This window comes from Apteryx rowi, unplaced genomic scaffold, assembly GCF_003343035.1.
Source record: "Apteryx rowi isolate R43461 unplaced genomic scaffold, aptRow1 scaffold_116, whole genome shotgun sequence".
NCBI lineage: Eukaryota > Metazoa > Chordata > Aves > Apterygiformes > Apterygidae > Apteryx > Apteryx rowi.
This window is the reverse complement of record NW_020447375.1, coordinates 317,485-339,960: the sequence shown is the minus strand read 5'-3', so window position 1 is coordinate 339,960 and position 22,476 is coordinate 317,485. Positions and strand designations below refer to the sequence as shown.

At 40.9% G+C, this 22,476-nt stretch overlaps 1 protein-coding gene across 2 annotated transcripts; it reads left to right on the top strand.

The window, feature by feature from the left end:
- Window positions 1–104: 104 nt before the first annotated feature.
- On the top strand, window positions 105–22,091 carry MINPP1 (multiple inositol-polyphosphate phosphatase 1). 2 transcript variants are annotated; one of them, XM_026081151.1, is made up of 4 exons: window positions 105–396; window positions 1,297–1,394; window positions 3,226–3,359; window positions 9,760–11,485. In XM_026081151.1, the coding sequence occupies exons 1-4, from the start codon at window positions 210–212 to the stop codon at window positions 9,812–9,814; spliced, it is 474 nt and encodes a 157-aa protein (XP_025936936.1). In that variant the 5' UTR covers window positions 105–209; the 3' UTR covers window positions 9,815–11,485. The 2 variants fall into 2 exon arrangements, with proteins under 2 accessions (XP_025936936.1, XP_025936927.1); XM_026081142.1 differs by lacking the exon at window positions 9,760–11,485 and adding an exon at window positions 18,191–22,091 and having other exon boundaries at window positions 109–396.
- The last annotated feature ends 385 nt before the right edge of the window (window positions 22,092–22,476 follow it).

Sequence of the window (22,476 nt, the reverse complement as noted above, 5' to 3'; positions counted from 1 at the left end):
TGGGTGCGCGCTGGGGCCCCCGAGCGGGGAACGAGTCAAATCCCCCCTTTCCCCCCCGGCTGGGGCTCCGTCCCGCAGCTCCTCTTCCCCGCCCGGCCCCGCACGGCCCTCTTCTCCCCTTTCCCCCCTTCATTTTTAACCTTGCAAGCAGGGTTTGTCACTGAGAATTCTTATTTATTTACTTGCTTCTTTACTTCTCCCTTTCAGAAATGGAGATCGAGGTTAACGACTCCTTAATGAGGTTTTTCGAGCACTGCCAGAAGTTCGTGGCCCTGGTGGAAGAGAACAAGACGGCCACGCATCAAGTGGACGCCTTCAAGAAGGGTCCGGAGATGAGGCGGGTTTTGGAAAAAGTAGCCAGCGTTTTGTGTTTGCCGGCGGACGAGTTAAACGCAGGTAAAGACGGCCTCTTTCGGGTTACTTCTGTTCTGCGTCTGCGTGACGACAGTTTCCTCGACGCTTTGTAGGTATGCGGAGTTAATTTAAAATGCGCAGTAAATTAGAGAAACAATCATAAGGTATTAAATGAGCGAGGTTGCAAGCGTATATTGGCGTTGTGATAACGAATACTTGTTACTTAAACGTGTTTTTCTTCTGACCGTTGAAAGAGTCTTTCTTACTGTAGTGACGTGGACGCTGCCTTTGTGTTGAAGCATRTAAATAAGTTACTCTTAAATTCTGTCTTGGAGAGTATGCGTAGCTTTTGCGTCCCTGTTGTAACTTCACTTGTCCAGAAGAGAAGTGCCAGGTTTCCCTGTGTTTGTGTGTGACCTTGAGGTTAAGTGGTTGGGGAACACAGAAATTGGTGCTGCTCTTGATTCCGGTTACAAGCGTTCCCTTAAAGATGCAAAGCTGAAGCTGCAGCACGCTGCTATTCATATTCAACCCTTTAATGTGGAGGTTGAGTAGTGGTAATCAAAGACAAGTCTGCGCTGAGCAGACACATCTTGGTTGTACTGACTCTTCTGCCTTTTATGGTGATAAAAACGCATTAAAAATCAGTATCTATAGCACACACATCAGCAGATACATAGCATTTTATATGATTTTTCTTTTTCTGTGCACCAATGTAATGTGAAAAGCTTGCAATCCAAAATTTGGGTTGTGCACGCTAATTCTGTTGAAAACTGTTTATTTTTAGTGCTTAGCCTTTGGACAAGCAATTATTTATTGGATCACGCTGGTTGTTTTCATCATTAGATTCTCCCCACTTTCCCCTAAGATGAGAGGTATTTAGAAAGTTGTTAGTTCTGTAGCAGTTGTTTATCTTTTGCACGCTTCTTGGATTTATTGCAGATCTCATTCAAGTGGCTTTTCTCACCTGCTCGTATGAGTTGGCAATAAAAAATATGACCTCCCCATGGTGTTCGCTCTTCAATGAAGAGGATGCCAAGGTAGGTGCTGAATGTTATGGGGAGAGATATTTGAGAAGCACTCAAAAGGTGGCTTAGTGTTCAGGTACAACTTCCAACTGTGCAAATAATAATTATTAAGTTCTGTGCCTGTTACTCTTCAAACTAATGAAGCACTTTGTCTGGTCTCCAAAGAGCTCTGGATTAATCAAACAGCAAGAGAATTAAATACTGCTGTAGCCTTGATTTGTCCTGATTAAAATGGCCTTTTACTGTTGTGCTTAACTCATATAATGCTTTCTTTTCCTGTAACTTCTGAAGTGCCCTGGACAGCTCTGTTTCACATATAATAGTCTCATATGATAAAATGCCTTGATTCCTGAGGATTAGAGGATGGCAGATGAGGTCCTCTATGCCCTCTAAGGCCTCCCCCCCCCCCTTTTCCTTTTAAAAAAGGCTCCAGGGCCCAACAGATCTCTTAGCTTGTTAATAAAACTAGTCTGTTCATAGAAGTAGTAGAACCTGGATAAAACTGGATTCTCCTTTGTTTAAAAAGTACCTTACCTCTTGGAGTTCTTTGAAGGGTTCAAGAGAGATAGGGATTAAGGATGTTTTCGTTTATTTGGCTTCCCAAACTGTGTTCAGTGAGACCTCTCAGAGGCTTTTATGGAAGCTTGGTTGACTAAAGAGTAGGTATTGGAGTTAAAGGTCTCCTGTCAAAGTGCTGGAGGGCCACCATGGAGTTCTTCTGAGACCTGTGCTGTTCAGTATATTCATAAATAACTTGGGGAAGGGGTTAGCAGTGAGGTGGGGAAGTTTGCTGATTATATGAAGTTATGCAGAGTATTAAGGATATGGGGCAACTGAGGAGCTTTGCAGAAGGACCTTATGAGATTGAATGACCCAGCAATACAATGACAGATGATGTTCAGGGTAGGAAACTAAAGCGATGCATATGAGATTAGAAGTTGAAACTTCACATATGAAGTGGTGGGCTCTGAGATCCATTGTGCCCCTTAAGAGTGAGATTTTTGGTGCTATTGATCCATGAAAATGTCAGCTCAGTTACAGTAAAATTAACCAACAACAAAAAAACCTTTAATGCTAGGAATTGTTAGAAAAGGAGAACAACAAAGAGAGCATCACTGTGCTGTTGTATAAATCCAAGGTACACTTCCATCTTTTTGAGATGTGTGCAGTTTTGGTCTCTCACATCTCAAAAAGGTTAGTTTGACAAAAATGTGATTAAGGGTATGGCATTGCTTCCATTTGAAGAATGACTAACTAAGCTAAGGATCTTGGACCTTGAAAAATGTTTTCAATTATGGAATCAGAAATGATACAGAAGTGGTGGATAGTGATCGTTTCGTTCTTTTTTGTCACGTACTGTAACTAATGGGTACCAAATGGAGCTAGCAGGAGACAGGTTCACAACAAACAGACAGATCGCTTTTTACACAGCGTGTAGCCAAGCTGCAGGATATTATGAATGCTAAAACTTGATATGAGTTCAAAGGGCAGATTGGATGAATTTGTTGGAAAGAATCCACTGAGGTCTACTGAATTTGTAGAAAACTACCTTGGGGCTCAAAGCCCTAACCTGAAAATTGTTGGGGCCTGGGAAAATGCGCGTGTTGTTTCTTCTCTAGGCCTGGTTATGAGCATGGTTAGAGACAAGATGCTGAACTTGGTGGATCTTTGGCCTGATCTTTTCTGTCTGTTTTTATGCAGCACATAGCAGAAGCTGTTTGAGCTGGAACCTTTATTTTTTTGTTGAAGAATTGTTGATTTCATGCCGTAGTGTCCTTGCTCCAGGTTGTGTTTTTCTTTTCCTCTGTGCAATAATAAAAACTTGTGAACTGTGTACCTGTAGGTACTGGAATATCTGAATGACCTGAAGCAGTACTGGAAGAGAGGATATGGCTATGACATCAATAGTCGCTCCAGCTGCAATTTATTCCAGGATATCTTCCAGCAGTTGGACAAAGCGGTGGAAGAGAGCAAAAGGTAAATAAAAAAGCTTTCGAGCTTTGGCTGGAAGCTTTCTGTGGTTGATCTTGAGTTGGATTTAATGTGAATAGAAGTTAAGCATTTCGCTTCCAAAGATAACTGAATGATTGAGCTCGGTTAGAAGAGTTTGTAATAGAGAGACTCCAACCCTTGATAGAGCAATATTACTCTAAAGAACATGTTTTTTCCTCCATTGATGCTCTTGTGCCCAGCTAGTTCGTTCCCCTGTTTTAACCTATTGATCCACAAAGGCCTTCAAGGGGCAGCCAGGTGCTGTGTCTGATAATGGTTTTCTTTTTCTGGTCAGACGGAGGAGAGACAGTTGGGTTAAAACAATTTTTTGTTTAAAATGCCCTTGTTTTAAAAACTTCTGTGATAAAACAGAAGACTCGGGGGTGAAAAAAAACCCATGATGCATTCTATTATCTGATTACTTAAATGTAGAAATCTTGCCTTCTTTCTGCATGTGTTCGTTTGGAGTCTGTTGCATTATTATAGCTCTCTGTTCAGACTAAAGGTGCTGAGATGAGATCCTGGAAAAATAATCATTCCAGATTAATCCAAACGCTTAGCGACTCTAGACCTGAACTAAGTGTTGCAGAATCCAGGAGGCCTGAGCTGTAATTGCAAACCAGCCTTCTTCACTGTAACTAAGGAAGGGCAAACTTCAGGTGATTCTACTCAGTTCCCTTTAAAAACTGGAGACCGTGGAGACTTCAGTTCAGAAATTGTTGCAAGTGCCTTGTTACATGAATCCAAAATCAGTAATTCGGGAACAGCTGATTTAAGAACACTGCCTAGGATATTGAGTTTCACCTTCTTATTCTTCTGCAGCAAAAATGTAGTTTTAGAAACAACATAGCAGTAGGAAGACCTTAGGGCTTACAAGTAACTATTAGTAGACTGGAAGATAACTTAACCAAGTGTCTTCAAGGCTGAAGGTCTGACAAAGTGACAGCTAACTTATAACCAGCAAATTCAGCTTTGATGTTAATACGTAAACATCAGTTATATGTGGTGGATCTCTGTGCATTCCTAGCATCCTTGGGACTTCCCTTTTATATTCAGTATATTAAAGTGGCTCTACATAACACTCAGCAGACTGATATTAACAGATTTTTAAATTTCAGGAACAAAAGTATGACTCATGCTCCAGGCTGCTTAGAATGACTATTTTAAACTTGGTAACCTGCTTAAAAACAGTATTTTCCTTTTAGTTGGCAGACTAAAATTAGAAGTAGCATTCATATTTTGGATCAGGGGAGTAATTCATAAAGTTGATTTTTAGCTATTTGCAGCAGAGAGGACATCAAAGAAGTTGTGCTCCTTAAAATGTTTGCTGAGTGAGGAGGATCTAACTTAGACATTAACAGCGATATAAGAACTAAGTATTAAGTCAGTTAAAATGTAATTCTCAAACACTCGTGTAAGCACTGTGTATCTTAAAATTACCTTTGGGGTTCACCTGGAAAATCAGACTGAGTCTAATTTTGACAGTATCAACTCAATATGTGCAAAATTAAATGCATTTAATTTTTGCCCTTTGAGGTTTACAGGGAGCTTGGAACAAAATCGGTTGGGATGAGTTTGTCAACATTTACTGAAATCTTCTGCCAAAATACTGCATAGTAAATGGGCTAATAAGAGAAATGGGAGTTCAATTTGTCCATTTTTCATGCATTTAAGCTTCTGCCCGTCATATCTGCTTATTGATTTTTGCCTTGGGCTTTGAGCAAATACCAGTGTGACTGCATGGGACATCAGGCTGGAGTGTAATGTGAGTTACCACTAACCTAGCGTGTGTCTCCCAGTCCCTGTTCTCAAGGCTTTCATCCAGACTGGCTCCTTGATCCAGCTCCAGTGGAGAAGGAGCCATACGGAGTTGGAAATGAGAGCTGAGGATAGGAGCGTACAGGACTGCTGCATTACGTGGCAACACTGTTCGCTGGTCTTTCTGAATCTGATGGGTCATCTGCCAGCCGGCACAAAGACAGCTCTGCTTGTTTTGCCATGAACGGGTTAAAAGTTGGTGTTTGCAAACACTGAGTTTGGCTTTGGGGAGGAGTTGCTGTGAATGAAGGGCGGGCAGGAAGAAATGGCTGGTGATAGGAACCCCTCCTGCAGCCAAGTTAGCTTAAGAAATGGTGCTGTGAAATGATCACTCGGGTTTTTGGAAATTTGAGGCAGTCTGGGATTCTGTGATCCCCCTCGTTTCAGCAGTGGCGGAGTCAAAGCTGTGGTTATGTTAGATCATCTTTTAAATAAAGGTCTTCACTACATCCTTTCTTCAGCCTGCTAGGGAGCTAAATAAAAAATACATCAGGCCACAGGTCATTAACACCGAACTGTGAACAGACTGTCAAGCGCACTGCTGTGATTGCCCCTGTCATATGCTGTGTCTATCTCTGCGTAAGTAAAATGAATACAGAAAATAAGAACTGGGAGTGAGAACAGAAATAAAAGGTTAAAAGAGGCAAGCAAGAGCCATAAAACCCCTCTGTCCTTCTGAAATCTGAAAAATAACTTCTTAATGTAGCTTGACTCAGGTGAGGACAATGATATTTTCAAATTTGTTTGCTTTTAGTCTTTACTGCTTGAGCAGTGACAGACTTGCAGGTTTCAATCCCTATATTATATAGCCTAGCCAGAAAGCTGTGGGTCTTAGCTGTGTATAAGATATCCCTGTAAGTTTAATAGAAATATACAGTAGTTGAAAAAAATCCATATCTGTACTTCTGAGTTATTGAGAACTAGCTCAGCAGTCCTTAAGTTACAAGGTGGAGCGGGCTCCTTGGCGAAGAGCAGATGTTGGAGGCAAGGTACTGAAGGACCAAGATAATTTCATCCTGTCTTTTGGCTCCAGGCCTAGAAGTCCGGCTCCTAAGTTGCAGAGGGAAGCAGGTAACAAGTTTATACACCTATGGAAAGAACGGGGACACTAAAAGCCTTGCAAAGTTTGGAACTGCATGAGCAGTGTGTTCACATGTGTGTCTTCCTAAGCAGTAAATGAAAGCTTGTAAAGTGTTTTGCCTTGTACAAGAAGAGCATGCTAGTCCATCCCACAACGTAAGATGGCAGTCTTAAAGCACTAAAGACTGAGCATAATCTGACTTGGATAACCTGGTGCATTTTAAAAATAAATGTATCTGCCACTGCYGATCGATTAGAACAGCTTGCGTCTCCTGTGATCTAGAGAGTGGAGGTGCAACTAATGCTTTGTCATCTATGGAGAGACTTCTCCTGGATCTCTTGGTGATTTAAGAGTACAGCTGAGAATGAGAAGCCATGCAGATGAAAAGTGTACCGTGTTTATAACACTAGAAAATGTTTGGTCATGCGTTTGTGTGTACATRCATGTCTTTTTTCTTTTTTTAATGGTGTAGCACAGCTTTAAGGAAATGGGTAAAATGCTTCTGCAGCAGTTCATTATTCAGAAAATCAACCTTTGTGATGATGGAATGTCTTTTAGTAGAATGTTGCTTCAGTTTAGCTGTGTTTAACATTGATTTGTTATTGGCTGCTTTGTTCTGGAAACTTGAGAAGGACAGTTTACTTACAGAACCTTATTTTTGGTCCAGGTTCTCCTTTCTTTTTGGAAGGTTTAGATTGGGCTATCCAAAAGCAGAAAGGGGAGCATTTCTGTTTGTACGCTCTCTCGTCATACCAATTCCGATGGAAATAGCTAATTTAAAGTACCAATAGCCTCTTCTACGTAGATCTTGCGGTACAGCAAGATGCTTTTGAAGGCTATGAAAGGGTTTTTCACTTTGTGCTTGCTTTTGTCATCAGTCCACATCCAGAGAACCAACAGAAAGGTATTGGTATCAGTATTCAGGAACCTGGGCCTGACGTTGAGTTTACCGATAGTTGTATTAGTGACCTCTTACTGTTAGCACACCCACTCATGGACCCTGTCTTTCTGCATCCACTGCAGCAATAAAATGTAAGTGTCTAGTAAAGGTTAATTCTCGAGTAAAAAGCATCTCTTCCTTGGGACCTCATGATAGTTGCAGTGAGCCTTCCAGGACCACTGTCCTCCCTACCTTCTTGCCTGTCTGGTGGTAAATGTAGTGGTCACATTTCTAGGGAAAGATGGGGGCCTCATAGGCTGCACTAGCAGGACTGTCTTATATGTAAAAAGTTTCTTAATTACAAGAAAGAAAAAAAAGGTATCAAGAAGAGTTTAATATCGTGTTAAACCAGGTGATTTGTTTTACTGAAATGGCATACTGGGGCAGTTGCCTGAGTCCATAGAGCACTTTATTTTTGTGAAGACAAAACAATTGACTTTTATCCAAGTCTTCCTGTTATGGAAGAAGATCTGCGATTATGGAATAGGATCCATGATTATGGGCAGAATACAGTGAAGCTATGTAACTATGTTGCAAAGAAGCTAACGAGGAGCTCATCTTCCCCAAACCGATGTTTCTTCCCCTGGAACCTAGACCTTACTGAAATCATCCCTGCTGGTAAAACTGCCAGAAGACCATGCATGCATGCATGTCCACTTGGCATCGTGCTAATAGGGAAGAACCCTTGAAAGGCCGCTCTTACCAGTCAGCATTTGTTTAAATGGATAGAGAGTGTCCAGTTTCCCAAAGCAGTGCTAGTTATGGCAGGATGTAGAGGAGCGACCAGTGAATAGCACCTTACCTAAGAAGAAGCTTGAGTTCTTTGAGACACGTCCGTGTGCCACAGCATGTCTCCTGTCCTTGCTGCTGCCCACTGGGAAGGTAACGGAGTAGGTCTATCCATGTTGACCTTGTCTGGAACCAGAGGCTTCCAGAAGCACCAGTGAAGAGCAGTGTTTGGAGCCCCACAAGTGTTAAAATAGATGGAGAGCATCAAAATAGTAATTATGAGATAAGTAATTTTTTGCTATTGCTTTGGAGCATTCCTCAAAGGTTTGATGTGTTTTTCGCTTCAATATGAGCTGTGCAATTTGTGGACAGTTAGTGACCATAACCTATTGTGATTTTTTTTCCCCCCTCTCCGCCACCCCAAATAGTGCTGATGGTCTAGACTGTAGGAATAACACAGCCAAATCCGAATCTTGTCTTCCCTTCTTCCTTGATTGCCCTAACAATTGTGAATCTGTTGGCCAAACATCACAGTAGGCTTAGAGGGTCTGAGCGAGTGAGCACCTACGGATCATGTGAATCAGCAGCAAAGCAGAGGAAAGAAACGTGGGCTTGATGGACTGCCCCCATCCCTCTTTAGGTGAAGTATCTATTCTGTGCGTTGCAGGGGACTGCTGAGACTGCCAGCTCGACCCCGTAGCTCGCTGGCTTCTTGCCTGGTTGGGAGAGTTGGAGCACTGAGGAAGGGGGAAATCGTTGAAGTTATAGAAGGAAGCTACTGTTACTGCAGCATAGAGCATCGGTCTGTAGGGAAACAATTTAATGCTGTTCATAGAAGAGATTTTATGCTGTTCAGAGAAGAGATTGTGTGCATCATTTTGCAGCTTCAGATTTTTGTGAGATCTGTGGTGAACCTAAGTTTGTGGTGTGGGACTGCTGTGGGTATTGATGAGAAATGGTGTTTTGGTAGTTAATGCAATAGGAAGATGCTCATCTTATGTAGCTGTTAATGTTACTACATTTTTATAATCGGGCAAGGGCAGGTTTGAAAATTGCTTGTGGCATACTTTAAGGATATCTGCTGTTCATTAAGCTACTTTAGACTTCTAGCTTTAAATATCTAGTACTTCTGCCCTTTTTGCTCTTGAAAGAGAACATGAAAATATCTGTTTTCATTTGTGCTGGCCAAATGGTTTACTAGATGGATTGAGATGGTGCTCTTTGTGCAGTCATCTCAGTATTTAAAGTACTTGGCTTAATGATTCAAAATACAAAACTAGCTGCATATACATATTGCAAAATACTTGGTGGTTTTCTCTGAAAGTGTGCAGGTTCTAAGTACTTTAAAAAAAAAAGAAAAAAAAAAAGGACTAATTGTACTTGAACTTACTCCAAGATCAAGTGAAGGTGAGCTTTGTAGTTGTACTAGGCTAAGCCATAATTTAAACATTCTCCCTTCCCAATTTATTGCTATCTTTTATTATTTTACATAATTTGCTTTCCTCTGTGCAGTTCAGTTCACAACACAATTGATAAACTTTATGTAGCTGTTCAGTAGTAAATACTGTGTCCTAATCGTTCCTTTCAAAACTATGATTCAGCATTCAAGAAGTCATGTATGATCGAGAAACAATTAACTGTTCAAAACTTTCCTGTTATAATAAGTACAAAGGGAGCATAGCAAAAAGGTTTCCACGTATTCAGAGGAAATGATATAATTGCTGTACAAAAACCTTTGCTCGGATCAAAATCCTCTGGTCATTTATTTTATCGAAACTTCTTGGTTAATGCTGGGGTTCTGTGTTTCCACAGTGCAGGTTCTTGGCTCTCTGGGTGCGTCAGCGGGTTCAAGACACTTTCTGGGAGTTGTAAACCACCGACCAGCAAAGCGACTCAAAAGGAGACCCTGGGCTATCATATGTAAACATAATGTTTCAAATGTGATTTACATTATTTGAAATGCAGAGCACTTTACAGCCAGATCTGTATTACGGGGGGTARCTTTAAGGTATGAAGTTGCCCTTGCAGAACCAGATCAGAAGTGTCTGTACTGCATTCCCCAAAGGGTCCCTGTCCTGGAGGGCATACAGGTGCAGGTGACTCTGTGTGGCTTTGTATGGGTCCACTTCAGGGGTGTCCTCACTGTGTTCCCTTGCTTTTGGGGGTTTTGGAAAAGCCTCCAGTGAAAGCTTCTGGACTGGATGATTGTCAGCTAATCTGCTAATGGCATAGCGATATATAATTTACCAAGATAATGAGTTGTTTGACTTCCAGTATATCTGTTCAGAGGGGAGAACAGGCCACGTGCATCTAATGGGTAAACTGATCTCTCTAATAAGATGTTTCTGTATTCACAGAACAAAGTGCCAGCTCTACAGTTTAAYAGACCATAAAGTTAGTTTTTGTACACTTAAAAAAATACGCAGGTCATGTCTTTGTTTCCAGATAATCAGAGAAAAGAGATGACTTTCACTGATAAAACTTAAACGTCTCAGACAGCTTGACCTAGGAACTTCTTTATACCATATTGTACGTTTGTTTTGATAGCTCCATCTTTCAAGGATTGGCCTTCTGACATGATTTAAGAGTACTTTGGAGGAAACCAAGTAGAGCCAAGAGATGGAATTAGTGACTCTCTAGAGGTCCTTGCAGCACGTTCAGTTCACTGGCACAACTGGGTCTGGATTTCTGAAGTGTGCATGTGTGTTTGCTGACTTCTGCCACATACCTGGGCAGTCAGTTTAGGGGGTTTCCTCTGGAACGGTGTGTATTTTTATGCATTTGCCTAGAACTTGACATTTAAATTATTGTCTGTGCCCTTCAAACCTCCCAGAATGTAGTTAATCTCAATTTAATTGCCTAATACTTGCTTACTTAGAATTGCTCTGAAAAGATAGCTCAGCAATTTTTATAGAGTCAATATCCTTTTATCTAAAGACTTAAAAAACAAGCAAAAGAATACCTAGACAACTAACATACACCAATGAACTGGTCTAACCAGTATGTAACCTTACCTGGGGCAGTTAGGGCTTGGCAAATGCGGTGATCAAGTGCAGTGATCTTCTTGGTATGATTTGTTTCTAGCTGATAAGAATGGCTCAACATTTAGCATCAGCGCCTGTGGGATAATGGTCTGTGATTATCTGTGATCCTCCCTGCCGTGGGGTAAACAGTGAATATGAAGGGTGATTTGCGGTCTGATGCCCATGCCGGTGAGGGGTGAGACAACGCCCAGGGCGAGGTGGAGTCTTGCCACTTGCCACTGCTCTACCCAAAATGACACCTGGGGTGAGGTAGGAGTCTTGCAGCCTCGTGTTGTTGATAGGGGCAAAAGGAAATAAAGGCCAGCAGCCATTGACACCCTCTACTGAGCTCGGCAAGGACCAAACATCCCACAGTGTTTGACTCAGCCCCACCTCGCCAAGAGTATAAATTCAGTGCATAAACGGTCCTCCATTTGGAGGATGAGAACACCAACCTACGGACAGGTCGACGGGCCTGGACCTCTCTCCTCCCCAAAACAGGGACGCCTTTTTGGTAAGGTTTGCGCCTCTGACAACGTCGGACGTTACCCCGGGAAAAATACCATTGTTGAAAGCGCTTAATTATCAGTTTGAGCTCAGAAAAAGTAGAATTTGTTGCAGTAAGTGCATTTATCACTGGCAATCCTGAACCTGTTGATCTGTCGCTTTAATAAATTGTCTATGTTGATCARCTTTGTGAACCTGACTCAGTGAAAGCCCTTTTGAGGAGGGCTCTGGCAGGCAAAGATGATTACCCCTTGTCCTCCCTTCACGCGACAGTAACAGCGCCCAAGCTGCTACCATGATGTATTTAATTCTCTGAAGTCTGTAAGAATGTAAGAGGCTGGTTCATTCATAAGGGAGCATTTGAAACTGCAGCTGAGAAGTTAAACAAAGAGAAATATAGGTATCTTTGGGTGATTAACTCATGGGACTGGATAAGAGCTGTGGCCTTTTAATCAGGGTTTCAAATGAGTTTTGCATGTTCTTATCACCTTTCCAAGTCCACCTTTACCATGTCCTTGTTTGGAAAGCAAGAAAATGTTTTTCTTATCGGTATTTATAGGAATGTACTGTTGTGCTGGTACTGATTCTGGAAACTAGTCAGCACAACTGGGTTCTGTCGTTCTACCATTTAAGGCAGAATTTTTGACACATGAGTTCTTAATACCATTTGGCAGATTTATTTTCTTCTCACTGGTAACACACTGTGAGCAGCAACACTGTTCAATATTTCTACTGTGCTCCGAGTCCCACCTCGTAACACCATGTTCCTTGACCCCTGCTTTTTCCTTGTAGATCTGGGGTTCCTCTGTCCATTTTCCCAGAAATATTTCACTGGGAGAGGTGGGAGGGAAGGAGTATTCATTCCATGGCTGAAAATGGAGGTTTTTAAGTCCTCTCTTCTGGCTCTCGTATCAGAGCGAGAAAGGACAATGTGATCTAAACTTTGTTTAACAGTTGTTAAACTTCTCCTCTTTGAAGTTCTCAAAGGGATTTTTACCTTAAGTGAGAAGGTGCTGTTTGAAGGTTCACCAGTTAAGTGTTGCTGTAGGATATGTTTCTTTTTATCCCATTATCTCTTGAGGTTTTGGTTATCTCTAGCTGAAAGTCATTTTAGTGCTTAGGAAATAAACTTTGGTTCAAAGAAAGTGGATTTCTTCCGTATCTGAGGTGATATATCAGTAGTCCTAAAAAGGTAGGAACAAATCCCCTGTTGAAGATGGGTGTGCTGGTGCAGAAGGTTCAGGGTTAAAGCCAAGTCTGCAGCGATCAGGGAGGACTAGAACTTGCACTTCTCTGTAGTGCTGCTTTTGCGCAATGAGACTTAATTTTGGGGGGTTGTGCTGAGAAATGTTCAAAATAACTTCCCCATTTTTAGCTGTGGTCAGATTTTCTTAGAAGGTTACAGCTGAAATGCACAAGTCTCTTGAATGAACTCTGTTGCTGTTGCGTGTTCTGTCTAGTGGCAACCACTTCTGCTCATTTCCAAGTGTCCCACAAAACAAATATGAAACCAATAGCCAGCAATCATTTTCAGACAAGCGGCTAATATTTTATGGTGAAGTTCTATGCATGGTCTCTTCATCTCACTTTTAGGTTGGAAATGAGGTTTCTTTTTAGTGATCAGTATGCTTTCCCTAGCCACTTACTACTACTACAAAAAAAGGTTAATTGAAATATCATTAGCAGTTGCTCAAGTAGGGTGTCGAGAACTTTGTCTGACACTCTTATGTGATGCTGAGTCATGAATCTTTCATAAAGAAGATTGAGTGTGGAAGTTTCAGGCCTTCGGTTTAATATTTTATTAGCCTGTGCTACTGTTCTGAATTTATCAGTATTCTGTTGATTGTGTTATGTGCTCCCGGTTTGAAATTATCAGCATTGTCTGAGCAACAATAACCTTTGCCTGTGCCCATGCCCAGCGGAGGCAATCTTTCTCGAATTCTCCATAATTAAAAGTGGTGCTATTGCTGTTTTAACCTTGATGGTAATTTTTATGGTCATTACTGTATGATGTGAAACTTTAATCTAGAGTGATGAGGGCAGAGACTGAGCAGAGGGTGCTTCAATGGTCTTAGAAATCAAATATCTGGCATCGGTGAGAAACGAAGCAGGTTTTCAAGCATAGTGCGTTAAGGAGACTAGCAAAAACTCGGCTGTGTATCATATAAGGAAACAGTCTTAATCCTTGTGAAAACAGTACGGTGGGATAGCTGTGAGTGGGAGAGATTTCATTCTTCCTTCTCCAAAGTGGTTTGACCTCTTGGCATTAGGATTTCAGAAGACTAAAGAAGATGAAATAAACTCAGGTTTTCTTTCCTTGTTCTTTAGAGCTTGTGTGTGTATATGCTATAACATGTCTTCCGTTCCAGAAACACGTGTTTTGCTGCTCTCTTAACTAAGTTAATCTTTTTTTTGTGTGTGTGATTTACTTCCATTCTAAAATTTCTGCTAGCATCAACTGGAAAATAAAGCCAAATCTTGCTGTAAAGTCAGCACCGATGGCCAAAATACTAAATCCTTTCTTTCCCTTTACATCTCTTTATCTTTTGTTTTTACTTTTGTGGGATGTAATCTACCTGGCTGCGGAGTGAATAATGCTTATGTGCTATGTAACACTTCTTTTGGAGGCTCCAGTGGCACATTGACATTAGCTCCCCGTTTAGTAAACGATAAGATTAAATATCACCCCATTTGAAAGCAAGCCTATGTATAAGGGCTGATTTAAGGGCGGTTGGGTCCGAATGAAGAGTAATAGGTTGCTAGCGCTGGGTGATGTTCACCTTGGAGTGCTAAAATAACTTGAGTGAAATAGCTGAAATAATGGCAGGTGTGTGGTGGTTTTAATCAAGAAGCTTGTGGGGGCTGGTAAATCTGTGCCTGTTGTCTGTACCAGCCAATCTAGTGGAAATAATAATTCAGACTACCATTTATAAGTTCCTTGGTTTCTCACCGGTGCCAGATATTTGATTTCTGAGTTTATAAGTGAATGTGATATACCAGGGTAGTGCTAGTATGGATCTTTTAAAGGGAAGCATCTCTTGGAGCTCTTGAGAAGGATCAGCAAGCATACAAATAGCGTGATCTGGGGTAATACGGTCTGCTAGATTTCCAAAACTTTTTCAGCAGGTTTCCTTATGAAAAGAAATCGAGCAGCCCTGGGTTAAGGGGGAAGGTCAGTAGGTGCGTAAACGGTGAACAAAAAGATAGGAAATGGAGGGTGGGACTGGTTGTTCTTCATAGCAGAGGCAGGTCACCGGTGGTGATCTGCAAGGATCTGGGCTGCTCAGCATATTGTAACTGATGGAAAGAGGTGAGCAGTTAAATGGCAATGCAAATGCAGCATATTTATTCAGGGCAGATAAGATAAGGAAATTCTTCCAACCGGGGTGAATTGTAGAAAGACCTTATGAGACTCAGCGTGAAAATTGCAGATGGACACATCCGTGAAGCGATGTGCATGGGAAAAGTGATCTTAGTGTGTCAAGTAAAATCAGAGATAACTATTACTGCTCAGGAATGAAATTTCGAGGTTATGCTAGTTCTCCGGAAATAACTTCTATAGGCAAACTAGAAAAGATATAAAAAGCTGTGACTTAAGAAAACAACAGACAGCATCATGGATGTAGTATGGATTTGAGAGATAGCTTAATGACTTGATTTCTGTGCATTTCCCATACTCTGATCTTAAAAAGGATATAGTTGAGCTGGAAAAGGGTGGCAAAGTCGTGAAATGACTAAGTTAGGATTTATCAACTTGGAGAGAAGATGACGGTGAAGTTATGAGTAAAAAAGATCAAACTGTAGGTGGCCTCTTCAAACAGAAAAATTAAGAGCTAGCTAGAAAGCAATGTGTGAAGCTGTGAAACTCCTTGCCGCAGGATGTTGTGAATACTAGAAGCTTACGTGGATTCAAGGGGAGATTTGGCAAATTTGTGGAGGAAAGATTCATTGAGAGTTCCTCTGTACAAAGAAGCCACGTGTGACCTAGGAGATCTCTGAGCTGGAAACTAGGTGGCCAGAAGAGTATCTCATTCTAGTTGTCATCTTCTCTTCTTCTCTAGGCATCTGTTTTTACCTGCTATTCCTATTTGTTGATTTACAGGAGAGATGTGAATGTATCCTCAAACCTAAAAAGACTTCCCAAAACTTTGGGGGGGGGGGGAGGAGGAGTAGGAATGAATTCAATCGAAAGAATAAGGAGAGAACAAAGATTGGAGGGGAAAGGAAAAGGAGTCAAAGGCTCCAAAAGCTTTACAACTTTAAAATGAGGGAATCGGAGCGGGGAGATTATAAATAAGAGGGGAGAGATGCAGCCAAAATCTCTGACTTTGGAGGAGCTGGAAGAGGGGCTGAAGTGTGATGCATTTGATGTAAATGCATACCTCTCGGTGCAGCAAAGGTATGGGGTGAAAAAAACGTAATGTCCTCCATACAGAACCTTTTGGTGGTTGTAACACTACTTTTGGCTTTTTTTGAACAGGAAACAGATGCAGGTTCCTGGGGGTTTTGAGGGGTGGGTTTTCTTGTTTTTTTGTTTTGTTTTTGCAAGTGATGTTTTGCCTAAGGGCAAAATGTGTGTATATGCACATACATGTCAAAGGAGAACAGTCAAAAGTCTATAGGCTCCCCAGGAAGCAGGATTGTGCAAGGTGTATTTCAAACTGCACAAACACTGTGTCTGTATGGAGCCAGTACTACAGAACCCATCATGTGCTCGTACTAAAATACTGTTTATCTGAACAAAGTTCTTAATCTACAGGCAAGTCCCTCAGTTAACCATTTTTCAGTTGCTTCAGACTTTAGGTTCAAGCAGAGGAGACGCCTCCTTTTCAGACCAATCAAGATGCTCCTCATCTGTGGGTGGACTTGACTGGCCCGTGGTGAGCAGGGGTGTTGCTAAACGTCACCTTTTTGTCTCAGGAAAAGCCAACTGTGTATTTACACATCCTGGAGTGACCTGAGAGAGCCATCTGGAGATGGTGCCAAGAAGCCATCCTCCTTCTCTAGAGCAAGGGGCAGATATTCCTCTTGGCTGCTGCTTCCTCGTGCAGCAAGCCAACTGTTACCTTTCCTTTGGTCGAATAATGTGTAATCTATTGTCCAACAAACTGTCTGGCTTTTAAGCCATGTTAGCAATGTGAATCATTGGCTTAATTAGAGGAAGTCAGTGATACCAGTAGCCGTGTTTATAACTTGAACTAGTAATTTGTAGAGGGAAAGCTGTTTTCTCCACTGGGTGGATTGCTGGTTTCAGTCTAGCCTTTGGTATGAAAGCATAGTGCTAATGTACTTTTCAAACAGATGCACCATGTTATTAAAACAAAATAATAACTGGCAGTATTTTGTTGTCAAAACGTGATTCTTGTTTTAGCACCATATGCAGTTCAAGGTATTGKTGGTCGTAGGGATAGGCAAGAAAAACTCTCCTTGAAATTCTCCACTGGTGGTGGTGTGCCAGGGAGGGAAGCAGTTTGCATGTTAAATCAACAGTTTGTTTGCTGTGCAGGTAATCATGTGGTTGTGGTTATGTCAGAGGGTAGCAGTGTTTACTGTAGTTCGTTAACGTGCTGGTAAGTTTGTGGTTAGACTTAATTTACCTCTTAAAACTGAATTGTCACCTATCCTTTATTACAGCATTTGAAAAAAGTTTGTAATCCTCAGTTTAGTAAAATTAATGCTGAAAACTTTAAAACTTCCCAGGTTGAAGAAGGTGACAGTTTGTGGTCTTCTCTTCACCACACCTTGGATTAGTTTAAGCAGAAACTTATTAAGATGACTTAAAAAATTTCTAAGTCATTTGAAGTATTTAGAGAGGCTAGAGAAAAAATGTGTTTTAATATTAAGTCATTTTTCTTTGTGAAGAGGATTGTGTCCTGAATGAGCTCCCTTAATCATTCATTATGCTCTGTTACTCGGATGCTTTTTGCTTTTGCTAGGGAATAACCAAAAAAAACGATTGACTCTAATAATTCGGATTAAACGCAACTCTGAATTCTGCGAACAGCTATGTTATATTTTAGTCATAGCTCTGTATTAAGCAAATCTATATAGTGCGTATTTGGTAAAAATCTTGGGGAATTTTCCAAACACAGCCCGTGATGGGAGAATAACTCTATGTATTTGCAATGGATCTGAGTTATGGGAGTTATGAGTTATCAGGGTGTCCTGATGCCTTCCCAGATGCTGGCAACAGAAGAGAAGTCCAGTCATGTAAGATGAAGGCCTTGATTTGGTTTGTGTTTTAACAGAGCCTTGCAACTGGCTTGGAGATTTGCTGCCCTTAATTCCTGACGGGAGGAGGCAATGCTATTTTTTAAAAATGTTATGTTTAATCCCAAACCAGTATATTAATTGTAACATGTTTATTGGCTCTTCCCATARCTGAGACTAGTACAAGTAATTGGGTTCACGCAGGAAGTCTGAGAGATGCACGGGGTATATGGGTGCATACTGTGAATCTGGTCTTTGCTTTCGTTTACCATATTCCTTCGTATCTAGCTATATTTATTGCAACATGTATTACAGATTCTTTAACTTGGATGCTTTTAAAAAGCCTGTTACGTACTGAAATTCCCAAGCAGGCTTTTATAGGGCATCAGAGTAAAACAAGTTCAAAATCTACTACTTTAAGCTTTCGCCACTGACCTCTGTGCAGTACATTGGCATGCTGGTTTTGAAGCATGGGCTCTTCCTGATCCTTTGCTCTTGTCTTTTTTAGTWCAAAGCCCATTTCTTCACCTGTGATTGTACAAATTGGACATGCAGAGACACTTCAGCCACTGCTCGCTCTTATGGGCTTCTTCAAAGATGACGAGCCTCTCAGGGCAAACAATTACGTCAAACAAACGCATCGGAAATTTCGCAGTGGCCGGATTGTGCCTTATGCAGCAAACCTGGTATTTGTACTTTATCACTGTGATCAAGTGAAAACCTCTAAAGAAGAGTATCAAGTGCAGATGCTGTTGAATGAAAAGTTGCTGCCGTTTCATCACTCAAATAAAACCATCTCTGTTTATGCAGACCTCAAGGACTATTATAAGGATATCCTTCAAAACTGCCACTTCAAAGAAGAATGTGAATTACCAAAAAATAATAATACTGCTACTGATGAACTTTGAGGAAATGAAATAGAGTGGGTTTGGTGCAAATAGATCTCAGTTCTGTTCAAAAGATGTTGTGAACAAGCACTTTTGATTTGCTGCTGCTGCGTTGACTTTCTAAACTTGCAGATTTGACGGTCATGACTTATCTGGTTGTCTCCGTTAGTTAAGCGCACTGTTTGCATATTACCTAAGCAGAATTACAAAAGCAAATGCGGTAACAGGGTTGTTGCTTTGTAACATATATGTGATCCAAGATAAAGCGTGCCTGTATGTTTACATGTGAGAATAAGTAATTTCATAGGTCATTCCTCTTATGAATGTGCAGTAGATGGATTTAGGAGCTGAGGCAACTTGCATTTTATCAGAGCYGAAGTTGATTGGACTGATTCAGTGTTGCTTTGCACTGGCTGTTTTGCTTGCTTTTGTTCTCCTAGGGCAGGCATGAAATAATCCAAACTTGTGAGCAAGAAATTTTGCTCCCTTTCCCGAGTGTCGAGGAGGGAGAGGGTACATATTCCTTCCCCACAGCTACCCATCTTCTGCCTGGACAGCACTGCATGAACATCTCTTGTCTCGGGCATTTAAAGCAGGAGGAGTTGCAATGTTTCTATGTACATTATCTGCCTGAAAGGGGTCAAGGAGTTAAAATTCTTACAGGCATCAACTCATCCAACATAGCAAGTTAGYCACTGAGGTAAGTAAACTCTCTTTAATAAAAATAAATAAAAAATAAAAAACCCAGCTACTCTTCCTTTAAGGCGCTCTGGAAGTTGCTGCGGTTCTCTGAGCTATCTGGTGTGTCTTTTCCCTTGATACTATCAATTTCTTATGTTAACAGTTTGGGCCAGGGCACTCAGGTTAGGCTGTGTTGTGGCTTTGACTATCTTTGTCCTCTTAAAGTGCTAACAGTTTTCCTGGAAGCACTGGTTGGAAGGGACCTCTGCAGATCTCCAGTCCAGCCTCCTGCTTGGAGCAGGATTATGGCCAACCCRGAATGAGGGTAGGTTTCAGATCGTAGTAACTGTCCAGCTAAGACTTCTGCTAGCTTTAAGGCACTGAACATAGTATCGCTTGCATAGGCCTTAGACTGTTGATGTGCTAGCTTGTTCTTGAAACAAAGCTGGTTTTAAAGAAACRTATTGCATACAAGTACTGGTGTTTTACAGCAACTGCACTTAAAGTAGGTTTTCTTGCCCCTAAAAGACAGCAAGTATTTTAGAGAGAGCTGCAGTGTAGCAGAAGAGGGAAGAAGGAAGATAATTGTCAAAAAACATCTGAAATACAGGAAGTCAAATGAAAATCCTCCCTTGTCCCAAAGRGAATGGAAAAAAGTTGTCCCAAAGCAAACGAGGGTGTGGTTTACGGTGTTGGTGGCTCTTGAAGTGTGTACTTGCACCCTGGAATGAGTGCTCTGGCGCTCGCCCCGTAAGGTGAGGGGTAGTTGGCCCCATTTATTGGGAAGGGGGTGAAAGACTGGTATAAGCACTTACACTGTGTGTCTGATGCACTATAAACATTTATACCCTTGTTTGCTTTAGGGTAACTTGTTCTTGTAGCCTCACCTTCAGGCAGATTAGACTGGCAACGTAACTGCTGCACAAACAAAAAAAGGAAAGAGAGACCTGGACTAATTTGAAGCTGAGAAATAAAACTGAGTCTCTAATTGATTTTTCTTGAGGGCTTAGGCTTCCGTCACTTCGTTTTTTTAAACACTGCTTGTATAAAACAAACGTTTTGGGTCTGTGTACCTGGAAGTTGAGCAGAAATGGAAAAAAACTGGGTTTTTAGGGTGTCGTTGTGACGTGAAATCCTTGTGACGACCCTCTTCATGGGGTTAGACCTGTTTCTTCTATGGAGGCAGATCAAAACTGGTGGTTATTTTAGCATTAATGTCTTAGTGAAATGCTTAACTATTGCTGCCGATCTTTTCTGAAACTGATGAAACGGATAGAGAGGAGTATCGATACTGAAACATATGCAGGAAAATAAGTTCAGGATAACTGTCAGCACTAGCGTATGGCTTTTACTGCTATTTTATATCAGCTTTGTGTGATAAAAAGTGTCCTTTTTTTGCATGATTCTATCTTGAAATGAAGTCAAACGATCATAAAGTCCATAATAAGCATCTGTCACAGAAATTAGTGTAGGACAATAGTGGAGGCAAGTTATGAAGAAGTGAACCTTTGCTTAAAGACAGTTAAGTTTGTTAAATAGCAAACCTAAGGTTGTGAAAATTCACCTTTGAGCAAATAACTTTTTTTTCTGGGAATGAGTCGCCTTGCATTCACAAGATCATGATTTGAACATAAGGGATGAAATCCTGACTCTGTTGGAAATGAATGAAAGATTTTTGTTTGTCAGTGAGATTATGATATTACCCATCTTCTTTGTTAAAAAATACGGCCTCCTTCGGCATGGAGGAATCCGTTGCCTTTAACCGCTTTTTTGATCGTGTGCCAGATGAGCTGGAAGAACCAAATAGTTCATTTTTCTGTAGTGAAGCATCATTTACTTCTGTGTTACCAGGTTGATTGTATTATAAATAAAATCTGTGCAGTGAACTTCAGGGATGATTCTTCAGAGATGGTTTAATATTTTGCTTTGGAGTACAGTTCGGTCATATATCCAGCATGACAGCTATATCTTCAGTGGCTACCACCAATTAACTTAAGAAAAATGTGCTATTTGGTTTCTGATCTGTATTTAAAGGATGCACTGATTCACTCAGCTGGCATAATTAAAGGCTGAACGTGGAAACTTTGCACAGTTGTAGCAACAGAAGTGTTTGCACATGTATATGTGTTAGGCATGCGTTACATTATTAATGTGACTAATTCATACCACTTGGGAGGTGACTTTAGTATGACTTGCTTGTTTACAAAAAAAAAAGAGTATATATATATGTATTTGTATATGTACTGGAAAGAAAAACCAAAACAGACAGGAATACTTCCATAAAGTTGGGCACTAGCTCAGTGAGCAGCGCTTGGACAGGTGGCCGCATCTCATGGTGTTGCAAGCTACCATATCCTGAAAAAGTCCTGCAAAGAAAATGATGTTTTCCTCTTTGTTCATATGGCTCTGGACAAAATGCCTCATCTCGGTCATCCACTGGAGACTGCATTTGTAATCTTTCTGCAACTGGAAATTTTCATCAATGAAAAATACTGACAGTGTTCTTGGGTGCTGGCAATAAATGCATTTGATATGTATTTTGTTTTGTTAAATGTCTGAAGCTTAACTGATCTCTCTGGCAAATTAATTTTTCCTCTGCCTGGGTGCTGTTGCTGTAATGCTGGTCAGCGTCAAGCTGTCTAATCACGGTACGTGATACAAATTTGTGACGGTACAATCCTAACAGGATGAATTTTGTGAACTTGTTTTGAATTTTTAGTGCTGTGAAATGTGAGAAGTTGCACATTTTCTTCATCTCACTGTTGTGAACAGTAATAATGACATGATCTTTAGTATCACGGCTGTGTTCTGCTTCAAAATATATTTAGTAGCTTGCCATTACTTGCACTGGTGTCTCTGATTATTTTAAATTCTCGAATTGCTTGATAATTAATATAAAATACCTTGACTGGGTCAAGACTTTCACTTTTTTGAGGTGAGTGAAAATTTACTCGTGTTTCCAGGAGCCTTGATTTTAAAAACAGTAGTCATTGTCTGACAAGCTTTTAACAGCTCTAACAATAGTATGCAAAACCTCCAGAAATTATGTGCATTTTGAAGTAGAATAAATGGTACACACACCTTTCTGAGCAATCCAGAATCTATTGCAATAGTATTTTCTTGAACATTATCAATTTCTCAATAAGATTCAAGTTTTTGATTTCTAAAGAAGAATTAGGAACATGCATAATGCAATACTTTCTAACCTATCATTTCTTGTAGGTGT